The sequence below is a fragment of the Talpa occidentalis genome, unplaced genomic scaffold (genome assembly GCF_014898055.3).
Source record: "Talpa occidentalis isolate TD23 unplaced genomic scaffold, MPIMG_talOcc4v2.1 talOcc4.16, whole genome shotgun sequence".
Classification (NCBI taxonomy): domain Eukaryota; kingdom Metazoa; phylum Chordata; class Mammalia; order Eulipotyphla; family Talpidae; genus Talpa; species Talpa occidentalis.
This window is the reverse complement of record NW_023601653.1, coordinates 55681256-55699002: the sequence shown is the minus strand read 5'-3', so window position 1 is coordinate 55699002 and position 17747 is coordinate 55681256. Positions and strand designations below refer to the sequence as shown.

At 35.3% G+C, this 17747-nt stretch overlaps 1 protein-coding gene across 1 annotated transcript in view; it reads left to right on the top strand.

Annotated features, from left to right (window-relative positions):
• PDE3A (phosphodiesterase 3A) overlaps positions 1-17747 on the top strand; it is a 290017-nt gene that overhangs the window by 155641 nt on the left and 116629 nt on the right. Inside the window, exon 2 of the mRNA XM_037514264.2 lies at positions 12501-12551. Coding sequence (XP_037370161.2) covers positions 12501-12551 — 51 coding nt within the window. The remainder of the gene's footprint in view (positions 1-12500; positions 12552-17747) is intronic.

Genomic DNA, 17747 nt, shown 5'->3' with positions numbered 1-17747 from the left:
GCACTGAGTACAGTCAGAAGCGCGGGAGGGTGAGAGAATTCACCAGAGCCAGAGCGGGGAGCAGAACAGGCAGACTGAGGAAGTACACTGCTGAGGGGAGCAGCGGGTGGCAGGAGAGGTCTGCGTGCCATGTAGGATCCTCGCCGGTGGCCATGGATTGAACCGGTGCTGCAGAGGCTGCGGCAGCTTTGCAGCCCAGCACTCAACCGCTGAGCCACTGGAGAGGTCCTGGAGTTCCTTTTTGTTTAGTTTGGTTTGCTTATTTTGCTGGCCCAGTTACCACCTGTCATTTTAAATTTGATTGTGTTTCCAACTGATAGATGATACATCTAGAGGTGTAAGTGTGTTCACATTGAACAGATTCTCACATAGCTTTCTCTGCAGTTGATCTTTTCATACATTTGTTATTTGTGACTTCCAATCTTTGGCTTCTCTTTCTGCTCAGGAAGATGAAGCCAGTTCTCATTACTGTATGCTTCATGTCACTAAGGAAAGTTTGTAATGTTATAGTTTTGGATTTTCCAATTGTTATGCAGAAAGCAAATTTGAATCTGATTCAATAGACCCAGTAGACTAATGGTTGTGTACACGTGTTCTATGTTATTCTGAGTTATGATGCATAAAATTTTATTTTACTTAGGAATTTCATCAATTTTTGTAAATTTATGTTGGCATGAACAAGAAATGGTTTCTCTCATACTAGGGTAATAGAAAGTAACCAGATTTATCATCACAATTACAAACTTTTCTCAAAGAATTAGAATTCAGTAACGCCTAAATGATGTTACAAATTATTAATAGTTATGAAAATAATGGATAACATTTCATCTTCAGTTATTACACACCAGTTATTATACTAAACCTTCTTTGTCCGATGAGAATTTAATACTCCTTAAATTTACATAATTTAGATACTATCATTATCTAAATTCTAGAGTTATGGAAATTGAAGCACAGGGATATTAGGTAAATTAGCCAAGATACTATGTTGAGCAAGACTGAATATCATGGCAGAGGTGGAATTTGAATAAATTTGGCTTCTAAAGACCTCAGATGTAACCACTATGCTTGTGATCTTGTGATGTCTATGGATAGTCAATATTGACATTTATTATTTTTACACATGAAGCAGTGGGCTGTATCTACTCTTGTAGGAACCAAAAAATATTAGTTGAAAGAATGTATGAATGAATGAGTGAGGAAGTGATAGGAATGAACAATTCTATAGCCAACATTTTAACACAAGTAATTTATAGAATTTCCATACGATTATCAGAGAAATTAAGTGTTTCTCTTATTCCACTTCTTTTTGGTATTTTCTTATATCATTGTAGTCCCCACAGTTCTCCTGCCACCATATCATCACCCATGAACCATCACCATATTCCCTTGTATTTTTCCCTCCCCTGTTGTGATTTGGAATAAACCTAAGAAAGGAGGTAAAACACCTATGCAAGGAAAACTATAAAACACTGTTAAAAGAAATAAAAGAAGACACAAAGAAATGGAAAGATGTTCTCTGCTCATGGATCAGAAGAATTAACATTATCAAAATGGCCATCCTTCAAGAATGGTTTCACTTATAGGAGGAATTATAATAATAATAATAATAATTTAAAAATTAGCAGGCAACCATAAATCAGAGACATTCTTTGAGGGAGGGAGAAGAAAAAGGATCAATACAGGGGAGAGAAGAGCACAAAGGGACCATAGTGATGGTTCATGGGTGAATTGATGGTGGGAATTTTACAGGAAATACACAGCAATTTAAAAGATATAAATTAGGCGCCTCCCTGGTGGCACAGCAGGTTGATCGCAGTGCTGTGAAGCTGTCCGCAGCCTCTGCAGCATGGGGTCAATCCCCGGCCAGCTAGGGAGATTCCCACATGGCACGGCAGACCTCTCCTGTCTTACCCACTGCTCCCCTCAGCAGTGCCTTTGGTCTGTCTGCCTGTTCTGCTCCCTGCTCTGTGCTCTGGCTCTGGTGAATCCTCTTACCCTCCCATGCCTCTGACCTGTATCCCAGTTCTTGTATAAAAATAAATCTTTTAAAAAATATATAAATCAAATAAATAAGTAAATGAAAAACAAAACAGAATGGCCATCCTTCAAGAGCAATTTACAAAATCAGTACAATTCCAATAAAAATCTCAATGGCATTCTTCAAAGAAATAGAACAAATATTGTTGAAATTCATATGGAACCACAAAATAAACCTCGAATAGTATAAGCTCTCTTAACTAAAAGTGGGAAGAATGGAGGTATTACACTCCCAGAATTTAAACAATAGTACAAAACCATTATAATAAAAACAGCATGGTACTGGAATAAAAACAGATGCACAGATTATTGTAGTGAAATTGAAAGACCAGAACTAGAACCACACATATATGGTCGACTAATATTATTCCATGGTTTTAAAGGAGGTGGAGTCTAGGAGGTAGAGAATGAAGTTTGGAGAAATAAATCTATCACATTCATTGCTATAATAATTTCCATAAAGACAAATCAAATCCCATGTCTTTTTCTTTTCTTTACCAATATACTTCATTGCCCAGGGCCTGATATTTAGTTTAAACTTGATAATTATTTATTATTATAAATAGTACTTGGGTGGGGGTGGGGTGTAACTGGAATACAAGACCAACCAGCAAAACTAAATTTTAATTCATGTCTAACCACTGCCTAGTGATGTTATAATTTCACCTCTCTTAGTTTATTTCCATGTTCATAAAATAGGAATAATATGTTCTATATTGTGGATGATAAAAGAAAATTATATAATAAAAGTATTTAGAAAACTTTAAAAAATTTTCTCAAACTCTGTTCCATGGAATACTGTTCATCTATTTTAAAGCAAAATATTCTGTGAACAAATACTTTCACAAATATTGAGTTGAATTAATTTCCTTAGCTTTAAAACTTCCCCAATTATTAACAATGCTAATATATTATTGGGACTATACAAGGAATCATCATATTATGTAGAATTTCACATGCTAATTTTACTTCATTGCCGTTTCTTTGTAAAATACCTCATAGGAAAACACTGTTTAAGCATGGGACTGATGTGATTGCACTATTATTCATACCAAAACAAGAGAAATCAGTAATAAGAGTACAAAAATTCCATGTAATCAAGATAGTCAAGATGGATTAGGTAAAAATTATGAAGCTTTGTAGCATCAGTGGCCACATATAGGTTTAGGGTAATGAGTGTCATTGTGATAACAGAGACAGAAATAGAATTATGGAAACATTCTAAACCAGAGTGTGGGAACATCATCATTTTCAGAAATAGATACAGAACCCACAGCTGGGAGGCTGGGATTTCAACCTCCAGAATATTTGATTTTCTCTCTATGTGAAGTCTTCTCATTCCCCAGTGTTTATGAAATTTATGCTGGCTCTCGGTTGGAACGTTAAGAGTCAAGATCAGGGATTTATTCTCTGCCAAGTGGATGGAATTTAGGTCTTTATCACCAACTGTGAAAGGAAAAATATTCCTAAATTTTACTTATTCAGTATTTTGCTGTTTACCTGCTCTCAGTGCTTTCTAAGGAGGGTCAATTTGAAAGAATTATCTTTTTTTCCTGCTAATTTGAAGTTTCATGATGGGGGGCATGGTAGAGAACTTATTCTGGGAATGATTTAAAAAAGACATCCTGGGAGAGACTTGTCTAGGCCCAAAAGGCTGAGACCAGTAAACTCAAAAAGGCATTTTCCCTTGACCCACCCAAGAGGAAAGGTCTGGAGCTGGAGATGACTTAAAAAAATTACTGTTTTGTGCCATCCATGGAGATACAAGATGGATATTCTCATGGCTTTTGTGATATTCCGTATTATGCGACCATGTCCCACCTTCCCAAGAATTTTTCAGTAATATCCCACACCACTTATTATGCTGATAGAGTGGGACTGATTTTGGGGTGTGGCATGGATGAGTGGTGGTGGGAAAGGGGACCATGAGTACAAACTGAGGCTGCTTATCCTGTTTGGTTTACCCATAGGAGGCTAGATACAATCATCACATCTTACAAATTCAATTCTTTTTCAGAAGCATCAATATTAGGCCTTCCAAACCCCAACGCAGAACCTGGGGAGTGGAACCTAAGGAGGTCTGCTAAAGCCTTTGGCCTAAGCTCTAAACCAAATGCAGACTTGTAGGGTTCTGAAGAGGACAGTGTAGTTTGGGCCTTCCTGCTCTGTTGGTAACAGAAAATGAAGGAAAGAAACATCAAAGTTCAAGGACAAGTTCTTTGAAAGGACTAGACAGTGGCAGAGCTGTCAGTCACAGATCTTCCCAGATCAAGGAATAGACATCTGGTAGACCCTAGGGGTGGGGGGAGGAAACATGCTAACTCTGTCTTCTTACATGCAATTCTGGAAAGTATAAGTACTAAAGCGATTTTAGAAACAGTATGAATGGATTCCTTGGTCACCCTCCACAGAGGGAAGCCAAGTGAGAAGGGACCAGGAAGACTTTTACTTTAAATGTGTTGTTTAAATTTTTCCTTACAGTAATGTATTACTTCTACAACTAAAATACTTTAAAAAATAATAATTAGTATGTTAAGGGAAGACTCCTAAGGGAACATGCCAGTGGTAAAAAAGAGCTTTAATTTGCTTCTCCAGTTGAAAATTCCACATCTGTCATAGCAAATGTGCAATTAAAAGGCAGGCCCTGCTTTTATATGTTCTATGACTCTTGGAAAACAAAAGCCATGTGTATGGGGACAATAACATTGTGCTGTATAATATGGCTAATAATAGGGTGCCTCTGTGAAGCATAGTATAGAGTCTCCTCAATTCTTGTTCCATTGAATGACATTGATTAAGGTTGAGGAAAAGGCTTATCCTCTGGCTCATTGTATTTTTCTGGAGAATAAATTTTGTGAATTTTAATTCATGGAGCGAATGGTGAACTTTTGGTCAGTTTCATACCAGAGAAACAGAAGAAATGTCAAATATATACTTAACGATTTAAAAGAGTCAACCCTTTTTAAAATTTTAGCTTAAGAACCCTGATGCTCCTCAAAAGGGCTCTTCCTTCTTTCATCTTCGGGCCTTACATCTTCCATTTCCTCTGCCTGGCATGCCCAGCTGGTTGTCTGGCTCTCTCATCTTATATAGTTCTCCGATAAAATGTCACTTTTTCAGAAATGACTTCCCTGATCTATTTATATAAAGTTATCTCTGCTGCCAGCCCCTGGCTTGCCATTTACTTATTCATCCTCCATTTTTTTAGTATCCATTCTTTAAGGGTATGTATAGCTTTGCCATCGCCTGATATGTCACATGTCTATTTGTTCATGTTCTCTTTGCCTTCACAGTTGTAAGAGCCAGGAGAGTAGAGGTGTGTCTTAGTTCACTGGTTTATAGTTTGTGCCTGGAAGAGTTCCTTGAACCATGATAGGTGCATAATATTTGTTCAATATTTAATGGACAGAGAACTAAATAAAAAGTAACATTTACATCATTACATCCTTACATTACATCCTTACATGTACTCTACATATTATCTGTATCTAGTTTGTATGTTATAGCATCTATTTAATAGTCCCCATACTATCTTTATATGTCTTTATATTTTTCAGCAAGTGAAAAAGAAAGGTTTTCTGGAGTAACTGAGGATGGATAACAGTAGTGACTCTTTCTCTCCATCATTATCTTTTTCTTATATAAAATCTCTTGTCTCCGAGTACATGCAAAGAACAATTGTATTTCCTATGTAGTCATGGATGTCTTCTAGGTTTCATCTTTCAATAATAGAGATGGTACAGTACCTAAAAGGCATACAATTGTACATAAACAAACAAAAAAAAAAAAGAGGGGGGGAGAGAAATAGCATAAGGAAAAATATATAAGCAAGAAAGGAAAATATTTTACCTACAAAAATATTCTTTCGATTGTCCTCGTTTCTCATGCCATTATTAAAAATATTTCTGCTTGGACTGAAGCGTTGTGTTTCCATGCTGCCTTCTCCTTTGCTTCTCCCGTGAACTTTTAAAATGTGGTGTTTGGCAGCTGTTTTGTTTTCCTTGGAACTGAGTGCTGTGTAGCATACTGTTAGCTGAAGGCTGGGATATAGAAATTTATTATGAAAAATAAAAGAGAGAGAAGAAGTTATTCCATAAGGATGAAAATGACTTAGTATCAAGGAATGCTTTATATAATGAATTATATTTCTTTTCAAGGAAGCAAGCTAGGTTTTGAGGAATAAATTTCAGGGTTTTCATTTTGCCTATCCTCATTAACAGGAGCACAGAAAGGAGATAGGGTACTTTTTTGTGTGTTAAAGAGAATTCCTTCAACAGATGGAAACATTCTCTTTGTCATCTGTAGGCATAACCTTGTTGGTCTGTATACCTTCAAACCTTCTGATAAGATATTTATTAAAATGTCCTTGCCCAGAGGAATAGTCATAGTTAAAAAGCCAAGGGGACTATTTTTTATAGATGGTGAGAGACAAAAACATTTTTTTCTTCTTGAATAGTCATGTACACCTTATCAGTGAGAATATATTTGAATTTCCTGGTTTTTATTCAATTTTCTAGTCTTAGTGTGAATCAATCAATCTCTGTCTTCCTCTTGCACTTCCTCTCTCCTTTGCTTCTTGTCTCCTTCCCCCCTCTTTTTCTATTATGTTTCTAGAACATTTATATAACTAATCTTAAGATTATGAGCATCCCTTCTCTAAAAAGAGTATCATGTCATCTTAATAAGCTTTCTGTCTTTTTTCCCAGATTTTCTTGGATATCATGCTGCTATTCAGTTATCTTGAAAGTTTAGTCTAGATGAATTCAATTGTAAAAAAAAAAAAAAAAAAAAAAAAAACCAAACTCCATAACTTCTATTTCTGTTCTTCATTCATTGCCCATCACCCATTTCTGTCTGTTATCTAGGTTCATGATGATATCAAATGACTCCTTTGGTGATCTGCAACTTAACATAAATCTTGCTGGTTTGATTCAAAGGGTGTTTTGACTTTCTCACTGATGTAAACATCAACCTCAGGTTGCACTTAATTCTGAAACTCATTTATTTCATTGTGCATGCTCTCCTCTTTATTATAGCAGAGCTCTCCCCACCCCATTTATGCTATTCATTGGTTGAAAGAGTGGGCCTAGGGAGGTGTCTCTATTCTTCCTAAAACATTTACTGTATGGTTCTGCTTTAGTGAGAATATTTACCAGTGACCAAATACTTCATTTTGATTTAAATAATCAGAAATATTAAATAAGTTAAGGCAGTTTATCATACTATGGATTTTTTTTTAAGTATGCTGAACACATTTGGTTCATGAACTAAGGACAGTGCTCTTTTCACAGGAAAATAAGTTTTATGTGCAAATAGATCAAAAGTCATATGCTATCATCTGTTAATACGGAGCTTATCCTCAATTTCCCACTTCCCATCCCCCTCTCTGTGCCAGGTATGCTGTCATCATGGAGAGAAGGGCCCAACCAGCCTCTTCAGCCACCCCTCCTTTCTCTGTATTTAAAATCAAATTATAGAAATCACTATCATTTACCTACTCTACTCAATACAGGAATAAATAATGCTTAATTTTTACTTAATGATTTTAATTTAAAATAAGAGTTTTAATAGTGAAGCTCTTGTATAATTTCCTCAAGTCCAAAGGGGCAAAAATCTTGTTGATTGCCTGAGCCTCTCTTATTGAATAGAGAAATTCCAATGACTTATTTATAATTTCAGAGTTAAATCCTTTTTACATCATATTTCGTATAGCATGTGTATTTCTATAACTTGACATTATTTTGAAAAAGTAAAAATGGTATCATTTAAAATAAATAATGTACATAACTTTTTAAATGTTTCTATGCTTGGCAAACTCAGACTTAAAATATAATCTAATAATGGTATTAATTTATAACATAAATATGTACTAATAGATTAAAATAGAATTCCTTTATCCAGAATCTTCCTCATTAGTCAGATTTAGAAAGTTAATTTTTGGAGATTTATTTTTTAAGTTCTAATTCATAAATTAATGAGTACATCTTTTGTAGTAAGTAGTGACCCAAATGAACTTCATTTTGGATGTTTCTGCTATTTGAAAATCTTTCTCTTTAAGCTAGTTAATGGCAAAAGGCAGTGAATTCCATGCTGGGTGGTGGTGGTGGTGTTTTTCTGATCTTGGAGAAATGTTACCTTCTTGACTGACTACCTATCATTGTCAGATAGTCTCCATTAAATCACGATGTTGTGGGTTACAGTTTGTGTTTATAAGATTTATTTAGATCTTTTTATTGTGATGCTCAGGTACAGTAGAATTTACAGGATAATCCTATTAGCTAGCCTATCAGTTTAAACTCATTAGCCTAGTTGTCTCCTTTCATTCTTTTGTATGCATTCTTTTGTCTAGTTTTCCCAATACCATTTATTGTTTCACTGTATATTTTTGGCTCCTTTGTCATAGATTAGTTGTCTATATATGTGTGGTTATGTTTCTGCACTCTCAATTCTATTCCACTGGTCTATATGTCTGTTTTTGTTCCAGTACCAGGCTGTTTTAATTATTATGGCTTTATAATATGATTTGAAGTCTGGAAGGGTAATACTTTCATTTTCTTTCTTTTTTGTCAGGATTGTTTTTGCTATTCAGGGTCTCTTGTGATTCCATATGAAATTCAGTATTATTGGTTCCAGTTCTTTGAAAAATGCCATTTATATTTTTATTGTGACTGTGTTAAATCTGTATATTGCTTTCAGTAAATGGTCATTTTGACAAATGTCGATTCTTTCAAACTGTGAGCAGGAAATATTTTTCTACTTCTTTGTGTGTTATATCTTTCAATGGTGTCTAATAATTTTCCTTGTATAGATGTTTCACCTCCCTTGTGGTATAATTGTAAGTGTGATCACTTTCTTAATATTTCCTCTTCTATCTCATTGCTTGTAGGAAGGCAATAGTCATAAGAGTCAGCTTTTTCTGAAGTATTCTGTTCAGGAGATATAGACAAACTTGAAAGGGATGGAGAAGGAAAGCTTTCTGCTAATAAAAAAAAAAAATTCTCTTCCAGCCTAAAACGCAAGTTGATTATCCCTTTAAAATTGCCAAAACAAACATCATTCTATTATGAATGAAAGATATTCTCCAGGCCTCAATATGATGGGATTGAAATGTGTCAAAAATTGTTTTTGATAGTTCTGGTGAACAACTAATTTAATGTCTTAATTTATATGTTTCTAAATCAGATTATTTATTTCATTAGTTGATTAGATTTTGTGAACCTTATAATCAACTTTAAATGAGGATTAATGAATATTTGCTACCAAGTGCAATACCAATAAATCCAGATTTTTTTAAATAAGACATTAAAGAAATATGAATTATGTAGGCATTCAATTTTATATTATAATTTTTTAGGATTATTTACCCAAAATTCTGAACTAGTCAACCTGTAATTAAATCATTGCCATGATTTGAGTGATTTAATATTATTTTGTTATATTTTTCACCAATTATACCATGAATATTTCTTTTTTAAATACACATACAGACATACACACACACATACATCATAGTTCATTTTTGTATAATGTTTGATTTCTCCTCTCAGGTGTAACCCTCATAAAATTCCCACCACCAAGTCACCCATGAACCATCACCATAGTCTCTTGTGCTCTTTCCCCCTGTTTTGATCCCTCTTCCTTCCCTTCCCCGCCCCCCTATGTCTCTGATTTATAGTTTGCTTGCTGGTTTTGTTGTGTGTTTTTTTTTCCCAACTGATCATTTGGATTCTCTATATTCATCCTATAAGTGAAATCATCTGATATTTTTCCTTTTCCTTCTGACTTATTTCACTGAGCATAATCCCTTCCAGCTCCATCCATGTTGCTACAGAAGGCATGAGTTTATCTTTTTTGATTGCTGAATAGTATTCCATTATGTATATATACTAAATCTTCTTGATGTAGTCATCTGTTTTTGAGCATTTAGGTTGTTTCCATATCTTTATTGTAAATAATGCTGCAATAAACATAAGTGTGCGGGTTTCCTTTTGAGTGAATGTTTTTGTCCTTTGGGTAGATTCCTTGAGTGGAATTGGTGGCTTATACAGTAGCTCCATTATTACAGTAGTTTGAGAGTCCTGAACACAGCTTTCCGTAATGGTTGAATCAATTTACATTCCCACCAACAGTTTAATAAGTTTCCTTTTTCTCCACCTCCTCGTCAGCATTTGTTATTGCCAGGTTGTTGTTTTTCTTTTTAATATGGGCCATTCTCACTGGTGTGAGGTGTGTACCATGAGTATTTCTTATATGATTTTTTAAAACATCCTGAAAGTCAAATTATAATTGCTACTGTATATTTTTTTCTACACTATAATTTATTGGATAGTTTCCCTTCTAAGACACATACATTGTATGTGTTTTATATTTTAATATGTGTGTATACATACTAGCTTATCCCCTTATGTCTTCAACAAATTAAGCATTATCAATTTGCTAATTTAATAAGCAACTGTAGCTTTTTATTGTTTATACTCAAGCTCTTTTACTTTAACTAAAAATTTCATTCCCATGAATCTACTCACTTTTATTGTTTATTCTGTAAATTGTCCTTATCCTTCCCCCAGTCATATGCCCTGGTTATTATTATTTCTTCCAAATTTGTAGCGTTTTCAATGTGCTGAAGGTATTATCATTTACTTAGAATTTATTGCAGATATTTTGCCAAAAAGGATTATTTGCATAGACATTTAAAAATCTTGTGTAGCTGGACCAGTAGATCTGTGGTTTCTTTAGTTGTAAATCTTTTATTACAATCCTAGTTCATTTAAATATTTCCCTAGATTTTATTTTATATTATACTTATATTTTCATCTTTTTAAAATTATCTTTTATACTAACAAGAATTATATTCATGAATACTGTAAGATTCAACTCTAAATTTTTCCAAGAGTCCATTTCTCTTTTTCACTTGTTGAATTTTCATCAAATACCCATTGATACTTGATACCTTCTATTTCATATTTTGCTGTTACATGTACCTGAGTTAATTAAAAATTGTCACTACATGTCATTCCCTTATGTTTTGAGTCTTAAGTCATTATATATGTGTTTTGTATGTTTTGATAGCCTGTTGGATTATTTCAAGTCTTCTAATATTTTCTGATTCTTATGAGTTCATTTTCTCCATTAAAATTTAAGTTCTGGTTTTTCAATTTCTTAAAAAATACAATTTTCTGATTAAAATTGAGTCAGACCTGTGAATTTCTTTGGGTAGAATTGAATACTTTATAACTTTATGGAATTCAGTCTTTCAGTCTTCTAATTCCAGTATTTTATTTTATTGAAACTGTTTTACATATTTTTACTGAAGCAAGTTCATTTACATTATTGTATTTTTTTAAGGCATGTAGGTTCATACTTCTACTAATGGATGTTTTTGCATCATACCCACACCAAAGCCCCAATAATCTTCCCCCATGCTTTGTTGCGCCCCCTCCCACCCAGCCACCTTTCCCTTATATCAAAAAGATCAGTAGAGGAGTTAGAATTCATTCTTAACCAGGAGTAGAGTGTGTTTATAAGTAATGTTTCTGTTTTCATTGTATGCCTAACAAGCTTTCCTTGATAGTATTCTTTAAAGGTTTATTATTTTTCATTGTTGCTATTATGAAGTTGTTGTTTGTTTTAATTATACCTACTAGGGAGTCATTGCTGTTGCAGAGAAAAATTGCTAATGTATGCACATACCTTACTTAGTCTGTCTTGTAGTCATGTTAGCTCACAAATGGTAAGTAGTTTGTGAGTTTGAGTTTGCATGTATAGTGAGTATATTGGACAGATTAGTGAAGGTTTGTTCCTCTCGATCAATATCTGGTATTTCCTTAACAGCCTTCTAGTTCAATGTTATTTTCAGTAATTAAAGATCCCTGGTAAATAGAGTAGCTCAGGACTATTACCACTAAGTGAATAACTTGATAAGGTTTTGTAGTGTCTGTTTTTATAAAAATCTATGTTTTGTGACTTTGGGCATGATTTCATATTATATAATTTTACTCTTTAGAACCTTCATTTTTATGTGACATTATCAAAATACAATTAAATTCATTGAAATATTTTGACCTTCTGCTTGTTTACCATTCGTGACAGTAGATTAAACTCCTCCAGTGGATTTCTGTTGCAGATTTTCCTAATGAGCTAGAAGCTTGCGAATATGTAAATAAAGCTTAACTTGGTTTCACATCTGTCTGTGATGTTCCTAAAAGCTATACATTGACAGGCTCTCGCTGTCAAACAGTGTTCTTAAAATGTCTTCCAAGCAACTAGCAGTTGAACTCTCAGCAAGCCAACCAGAACTTTATTACTTTAGTATATTAAGTTATTCACGATGGCTATTTAATACATTGCAATTAAAGCCTAGATTTCAAAAGCCTAATCATTCTTTAAAAGGAAGAGTAAAAATATTGGCCATGTAATGTAAGTATCATTTAACTTACTGCCATTATTATGTTGTTTTACAGCTCATGGGCCACTCAGAGTGGGACCAGAAGCGAGGGCCAAGAGGATCTCAGGTAAGTTTCTTTTTTTTTTTTCCTTTTTTGTATTTTGTTTCTTAACACTTTGAGCCAGGAGTTTTCTAAAACTTAAAAAATAATAGGAAGTAGAGAAAGGAAGAGGCAAAATCATCATGCCATTTGTTTTTATTTAAGTTAGCTGTAATTAAAGTCTGGTTTCAAATCCCAAAGGCAGATGCCAGTGTATTTCTCCTAAGAGCTTTCTGCGATCCCAGATTGGCTGTGTTTATATGAATGTAGATTTTATATTCATCTTGTTGCTGCAAAATGCATTTTGATCAGCAAACCACTCTCTTGATTTTATTCACTTCCTTTGATAATTTCTCTGTGTATTTTCTTCTTTTCTCCATCTTCCTGTTTTTGGTTAAATATTTTGAAATATAATCAGAGTCAACCCTGAACTAATTACAGATTTTGTCTCTAAATTAACTGTCTTCGTCTTTGGGAAATAGAAAGATGAAAGGACCTATTATTTTTTGAAAAGAAACAAATTGTAAACCTTTCTATATTACCAGGCTGTTTTCATTGTCTCACTTTATGTTTTAGACAAGGAGAAAAGCTTCCATGACGCATTTATGCTGTTTAATGACCTAATTAGACAATGTGGATTTGTTTTGCTTCCATAATTACTTTGCCTGGCAGAATAAAGGCTGAGTTTTACACTAAGAAAATTATCTCTCTTCCTAGGGTATGTTGTGGAGAAATACAAAAATCATTTCTCTCATAGCAGCATCTGTTTACCTGACAGTAAACATGTCAAATAAGAATTAAGTGGGTGGAACAGTTTACCTCAGCTGCTCACAATTTGTATTTACCACTAAAGAAGTGTGGCATAAAGAAAAAAGAGGTGAATGTACAACGTTGTTTTTAAAAGTGCATTGTGAAGTGTGAGATTTTCCCAAGTGTTGCAGCAAAGTTGATGAGGACATGGACTGTCACTGTGTGTGTGGATCACTTAGGTCACAGGGAAACATAAAACTAAGTCCATTATTTTTAGCGGAGATGTTAATAGCTGTGATTTTGTTGTTGTCCATTATCAATTTGATTAGTAAATAATATATACGAGTTGCCCTGAATTAAGAATATGCAAAAGAATCTTTGCTTTGCTTTCCCTAACCTTCCTTACCCTTCTTCATTTTCTCTGACAACTCTTTCTCTGTCCATATCTGTAATGTTTGAAACCACAATTTACTATAAGGTGGGTAATGAAGCGATAATGTTTCCTGAGTCTAAACCCATAAAAAACTGAAGGTGAGCGCAAGTAAGAAACTCGGTGGTTTCGGATGATTTGTAACCAAAGATAATTTTATATTCCCTAGCAACTTTATGAAGACATGGCTCTTCAAAGTAATGCAGTGTTACAGTAAAAGAAAAAAAATATTTTAAAAATATTTTGAATTTTTTTAAATTGAGGTATTGTTGGGTTTACAACGCTATGTAATTTTAAGGGTTTGGGTTTGCAGCCTTTCAAATGTATGCTACCATACCATGTCCACCTGTTTATCTACTTGGATATAATTTATCTTCAGGTTTGGATTGGTCATTTTTGTTAATATAAAGTGAAAAGAAAGTCAGAAATGTGCATTGTTGGTATTAACCTTTAACATAAAAAACCAGAATGAAAATGTTTAAATTCTAGGTATTGCACCTAGCTAGAAAACTTTAGAATTGCACATATACACACAAAACATCTTCATAAAAGTTTGATTTTATTTGAAAGCCTGGAGTGATTCTGAAAGGCATAAATTGATGTTTATTCTTAGTATCAAGGTCTTTCTTCGCCCTCTCAAGTAGCTAAATAACTCTCATATCTAAATAAATGTAGTATGCCTTTGTCTTACTTGGATTCCTCAACTCAGATCAAATTTATCAAGATAAAAAGTAAAAACATGAAAAAAAAACTCCAAAACAGTAACAGTTGCAGCTAAAAAACAAGGTATTCATTGCCAATGCTAAATGAACTAAGTAAGCATTGAATAATTTTCCCACCGGGAAAAAAGCAAGACACTGAATTTGCATTTTAGGTCTTTGAGTCTGTCTTATCCTGCTGGGGTTTCCTTGAACAATATGTCTGAAGCCTTTCAGCCATTCAAATGGAATTTCCATCAGATTGCATTTGAACATAGCTCTGTTAATATTTTACTAATACTCCAAGGCTTCTTGCAAATTCCATCTCATTTTCTTTTAATTGAGTACAGGTTTTTAAGCACTTACTATGTATACAGCACTGTGGTGGGTCTGACTTTGAAGAAAGTCTGAATGACTAGATTACTGCTTTCCAAGAGCTCACAAATTATGGTTGGATGAAGAGCAATACTTGAATACATAATTTTATAACCGTCAAATTGATAGATGCAATGATACATGTATATAAACAAAGTGTGATAGGCGTTTGGGTGAACAGAGAATTCATGTCCCCTTAATAGAAATGGGAACTGCTTCAGGGGTGGGGTGTCAGGGGTATGGGGTGTCAGAAATGTGAAGAGAGGAAAAGGCGGGGTACAATAGTTTGTGTAAACTTCTGAACTGACAGCAGCTGGGACATGTTGGGATGTGTGTGAATTTTCTTTGTAACTACTTTGTATACACTTACCTGATGGGGACTGAGTAAGAATCTCTGTAGGGGTGCCTGTGATCTTTATGATGAAATAGGAGGAGAAGGAGGAGGAGGGAAGGTCAAGAAATGGACACTGTGGGGCCTCCCTGGTGGTGCAGGCGGTTGAGCACAGCACTGTGAAGCTGTCTGCAGCCTCTGCAGTGCCTGTTTGATCCTGACTGGCCAGGGAGATAACCACATGGCGCGGCAGAACTCTCCTGTCTCACCTGCTGCTCCCCTCAGCATTTTATTTCAGTCAGTCTGCCTTTTCTGTTCCCTGCTCTCTGGTGAATCTTCTCACCCTCCCACACATCTGGCCTATACCCCGGTTCTTGTATGCATGAATAAATAAATCTTTAAAAAAGAGAAAGAAATGGATACTGAGCACTTGAAGGATTAGTGTCATCAACACAGACCAGTTTCCAGGGATGAGTTCAGTGTTAGCATGTTCAGTGAGTAGTGAAGATGGCAAGTCAGAAAGGGCATTCCAGGGCCTCCATGGTGGTACAAGGGGTTAAGCACAGCACTATGAAGCAATCTTCAGCCTCTGCAGCACAAGTTCGATCCCTGGTCAGCCAGGGAGCAGCCCACATGGCGCAGCAGACCTCTCCTGTCTCACCCGCTGCTCCCCTCAGCAGTGTATTTCAGTCAGACTGCCTGTTCTGCTCCCCACTCTGTCTCTGGTGAATCTTCTCATCCTCCCACGCATCTGGCCTGTACCCCAGCTCTTGTATGCATAAATAAATAAATCTTTGGGGGAAAAAAAGGCATTCCACATGGATGTAAGCTGGACTAAGCCTGGTGATCATCTCAGAACATGTTCAAATATGGAATTGCTATGTTGTTTAGCTGAAACTATTATAATATATGACATGTCCATTATACTCCGTAATAAAGGGGGGTTTTCAAGCAGGTATCAAGGTATCATCCTGGTGCTTTGTAGCCACATTCGAGCAGGTGGGGGCAGTGTGGGAATGCCAGTCTTTATGCATGTGGCAGTTGAACTACAGCAGTAATAGGTCACAGAAGTTACTACAAGTAACTACAAGAATGAAAGAGATACTGTGAGCAAAATGCCTTCCTCTTTCTTGATAGAGAAACGATTCAGAAAGTTGAATATTGTGGTAGTGGAAAATCTTGAATAGTACAAAAGATGTGGATTAAATGCTGCTTGAGATATCTAGAAAGGAGACTGGCTTAACATCTGAGCATCAAGAAATGCCTGGTAGCGAGCAGAGAGCTCTGCAGATGTGAGTGCAAATTTGTGTCTATTTTACTTTGATTCAGAAACCACCAACATATGCCAGGCACTTTTTATCGACTTGGAGGAGTGAAAAATGTGTTGAACAACTTTGGCCTTCCAGAAGCAAATAGCCAGTCATACCTCAGAGAAAAAAACAAGCAGCTAGTATAGGAGACATTTGTCATTACCACAACAGAGTTAAGTTTCTGCTGGCTTCCCCTTCCTGGTTATGAAGTAAGAGATTTCTCCCATTCAACTTCACCTTCCAAAATTATGTGACGTCTACATTCTCACAAAAGATACGAAGGTGTACCTTTTATATCAAATACGTATCCTGTAGAAAAATACATATCTGTCTTCAAGTAAATGCCAGCCCTTGATTGCTATAACACTTTAAAGTCATCCGGGATTTAATTCAAATTGATTGCTTTACTCTTTTCTCCATAATTCTATGACAAAATGTTGTCTGCTCACTCACAACTTTCTAGCTGATTTTCCTGCTTTTTTTCCCTAAGTATGTATTCTCAAAGAGTAGATCATCCAAATTAGGGAGGATGGTAAATAATAAATAAACTCCAGCAGCGTGCAGAATCCTTTCCTCTGGCAGCATTCCCAGGAATACCAAATGAAGTCAGGGCACGGGATTCTCAGAAGGCGATTCGCCGGGTGTTTTTATTTTCCTTTAAATTCTTGAAGGAAAAGTTTTCCAGTACAAATGAAGAGAGGTTGTCAAAAACTGCTCTCCTTGGAAACGTTTAAAAATGTTAGGAGGGGATTCCAAGGAAATCAGTTAATTGACTTACCACTTGGTTGATGGTCCCGTGGGAAAAGATGACTTCGGTTTGTGACTTGTGAGCTTCCTACCGTATTTATGTACAGGGAAGCCTGAGGCCTTTATTTATCAGTAGTTAGAGGCTAGCAGTTTCTATAGTCTTTAGTTTATTCTTGATGGCTTGCTGACCAGCAGCTCAGCTTTATCATCTAGACTTAAGACCACTTCTTTTATTATTGCTATTATTATCATTGGTTGTGGTAAGTGAGGTAACATTGGCTTACAACATGTATATGATCTAGAGGTATGGGTTGTCACCACCTCTCACCCACCACCAAGCCACCCATGGTCCCTCACTTTATTCCATGTGTACTTCTTAAACAACTTTTGTGTGATATCTCTACTCTTCAAGTGAGTAACATCTTATTTGGATAGTGGAATACTGATTTGTTTGCTCCTAATTAATGGAAGTATCACACATACAATCTAAGAAGGTAGTCAACTACTTTGGCAAAAAGGAATTATCAGATGCACTAGACTACCTGTGTGCTTAAAAGTGACTTGTGTCCTTTGCAGTAGCTT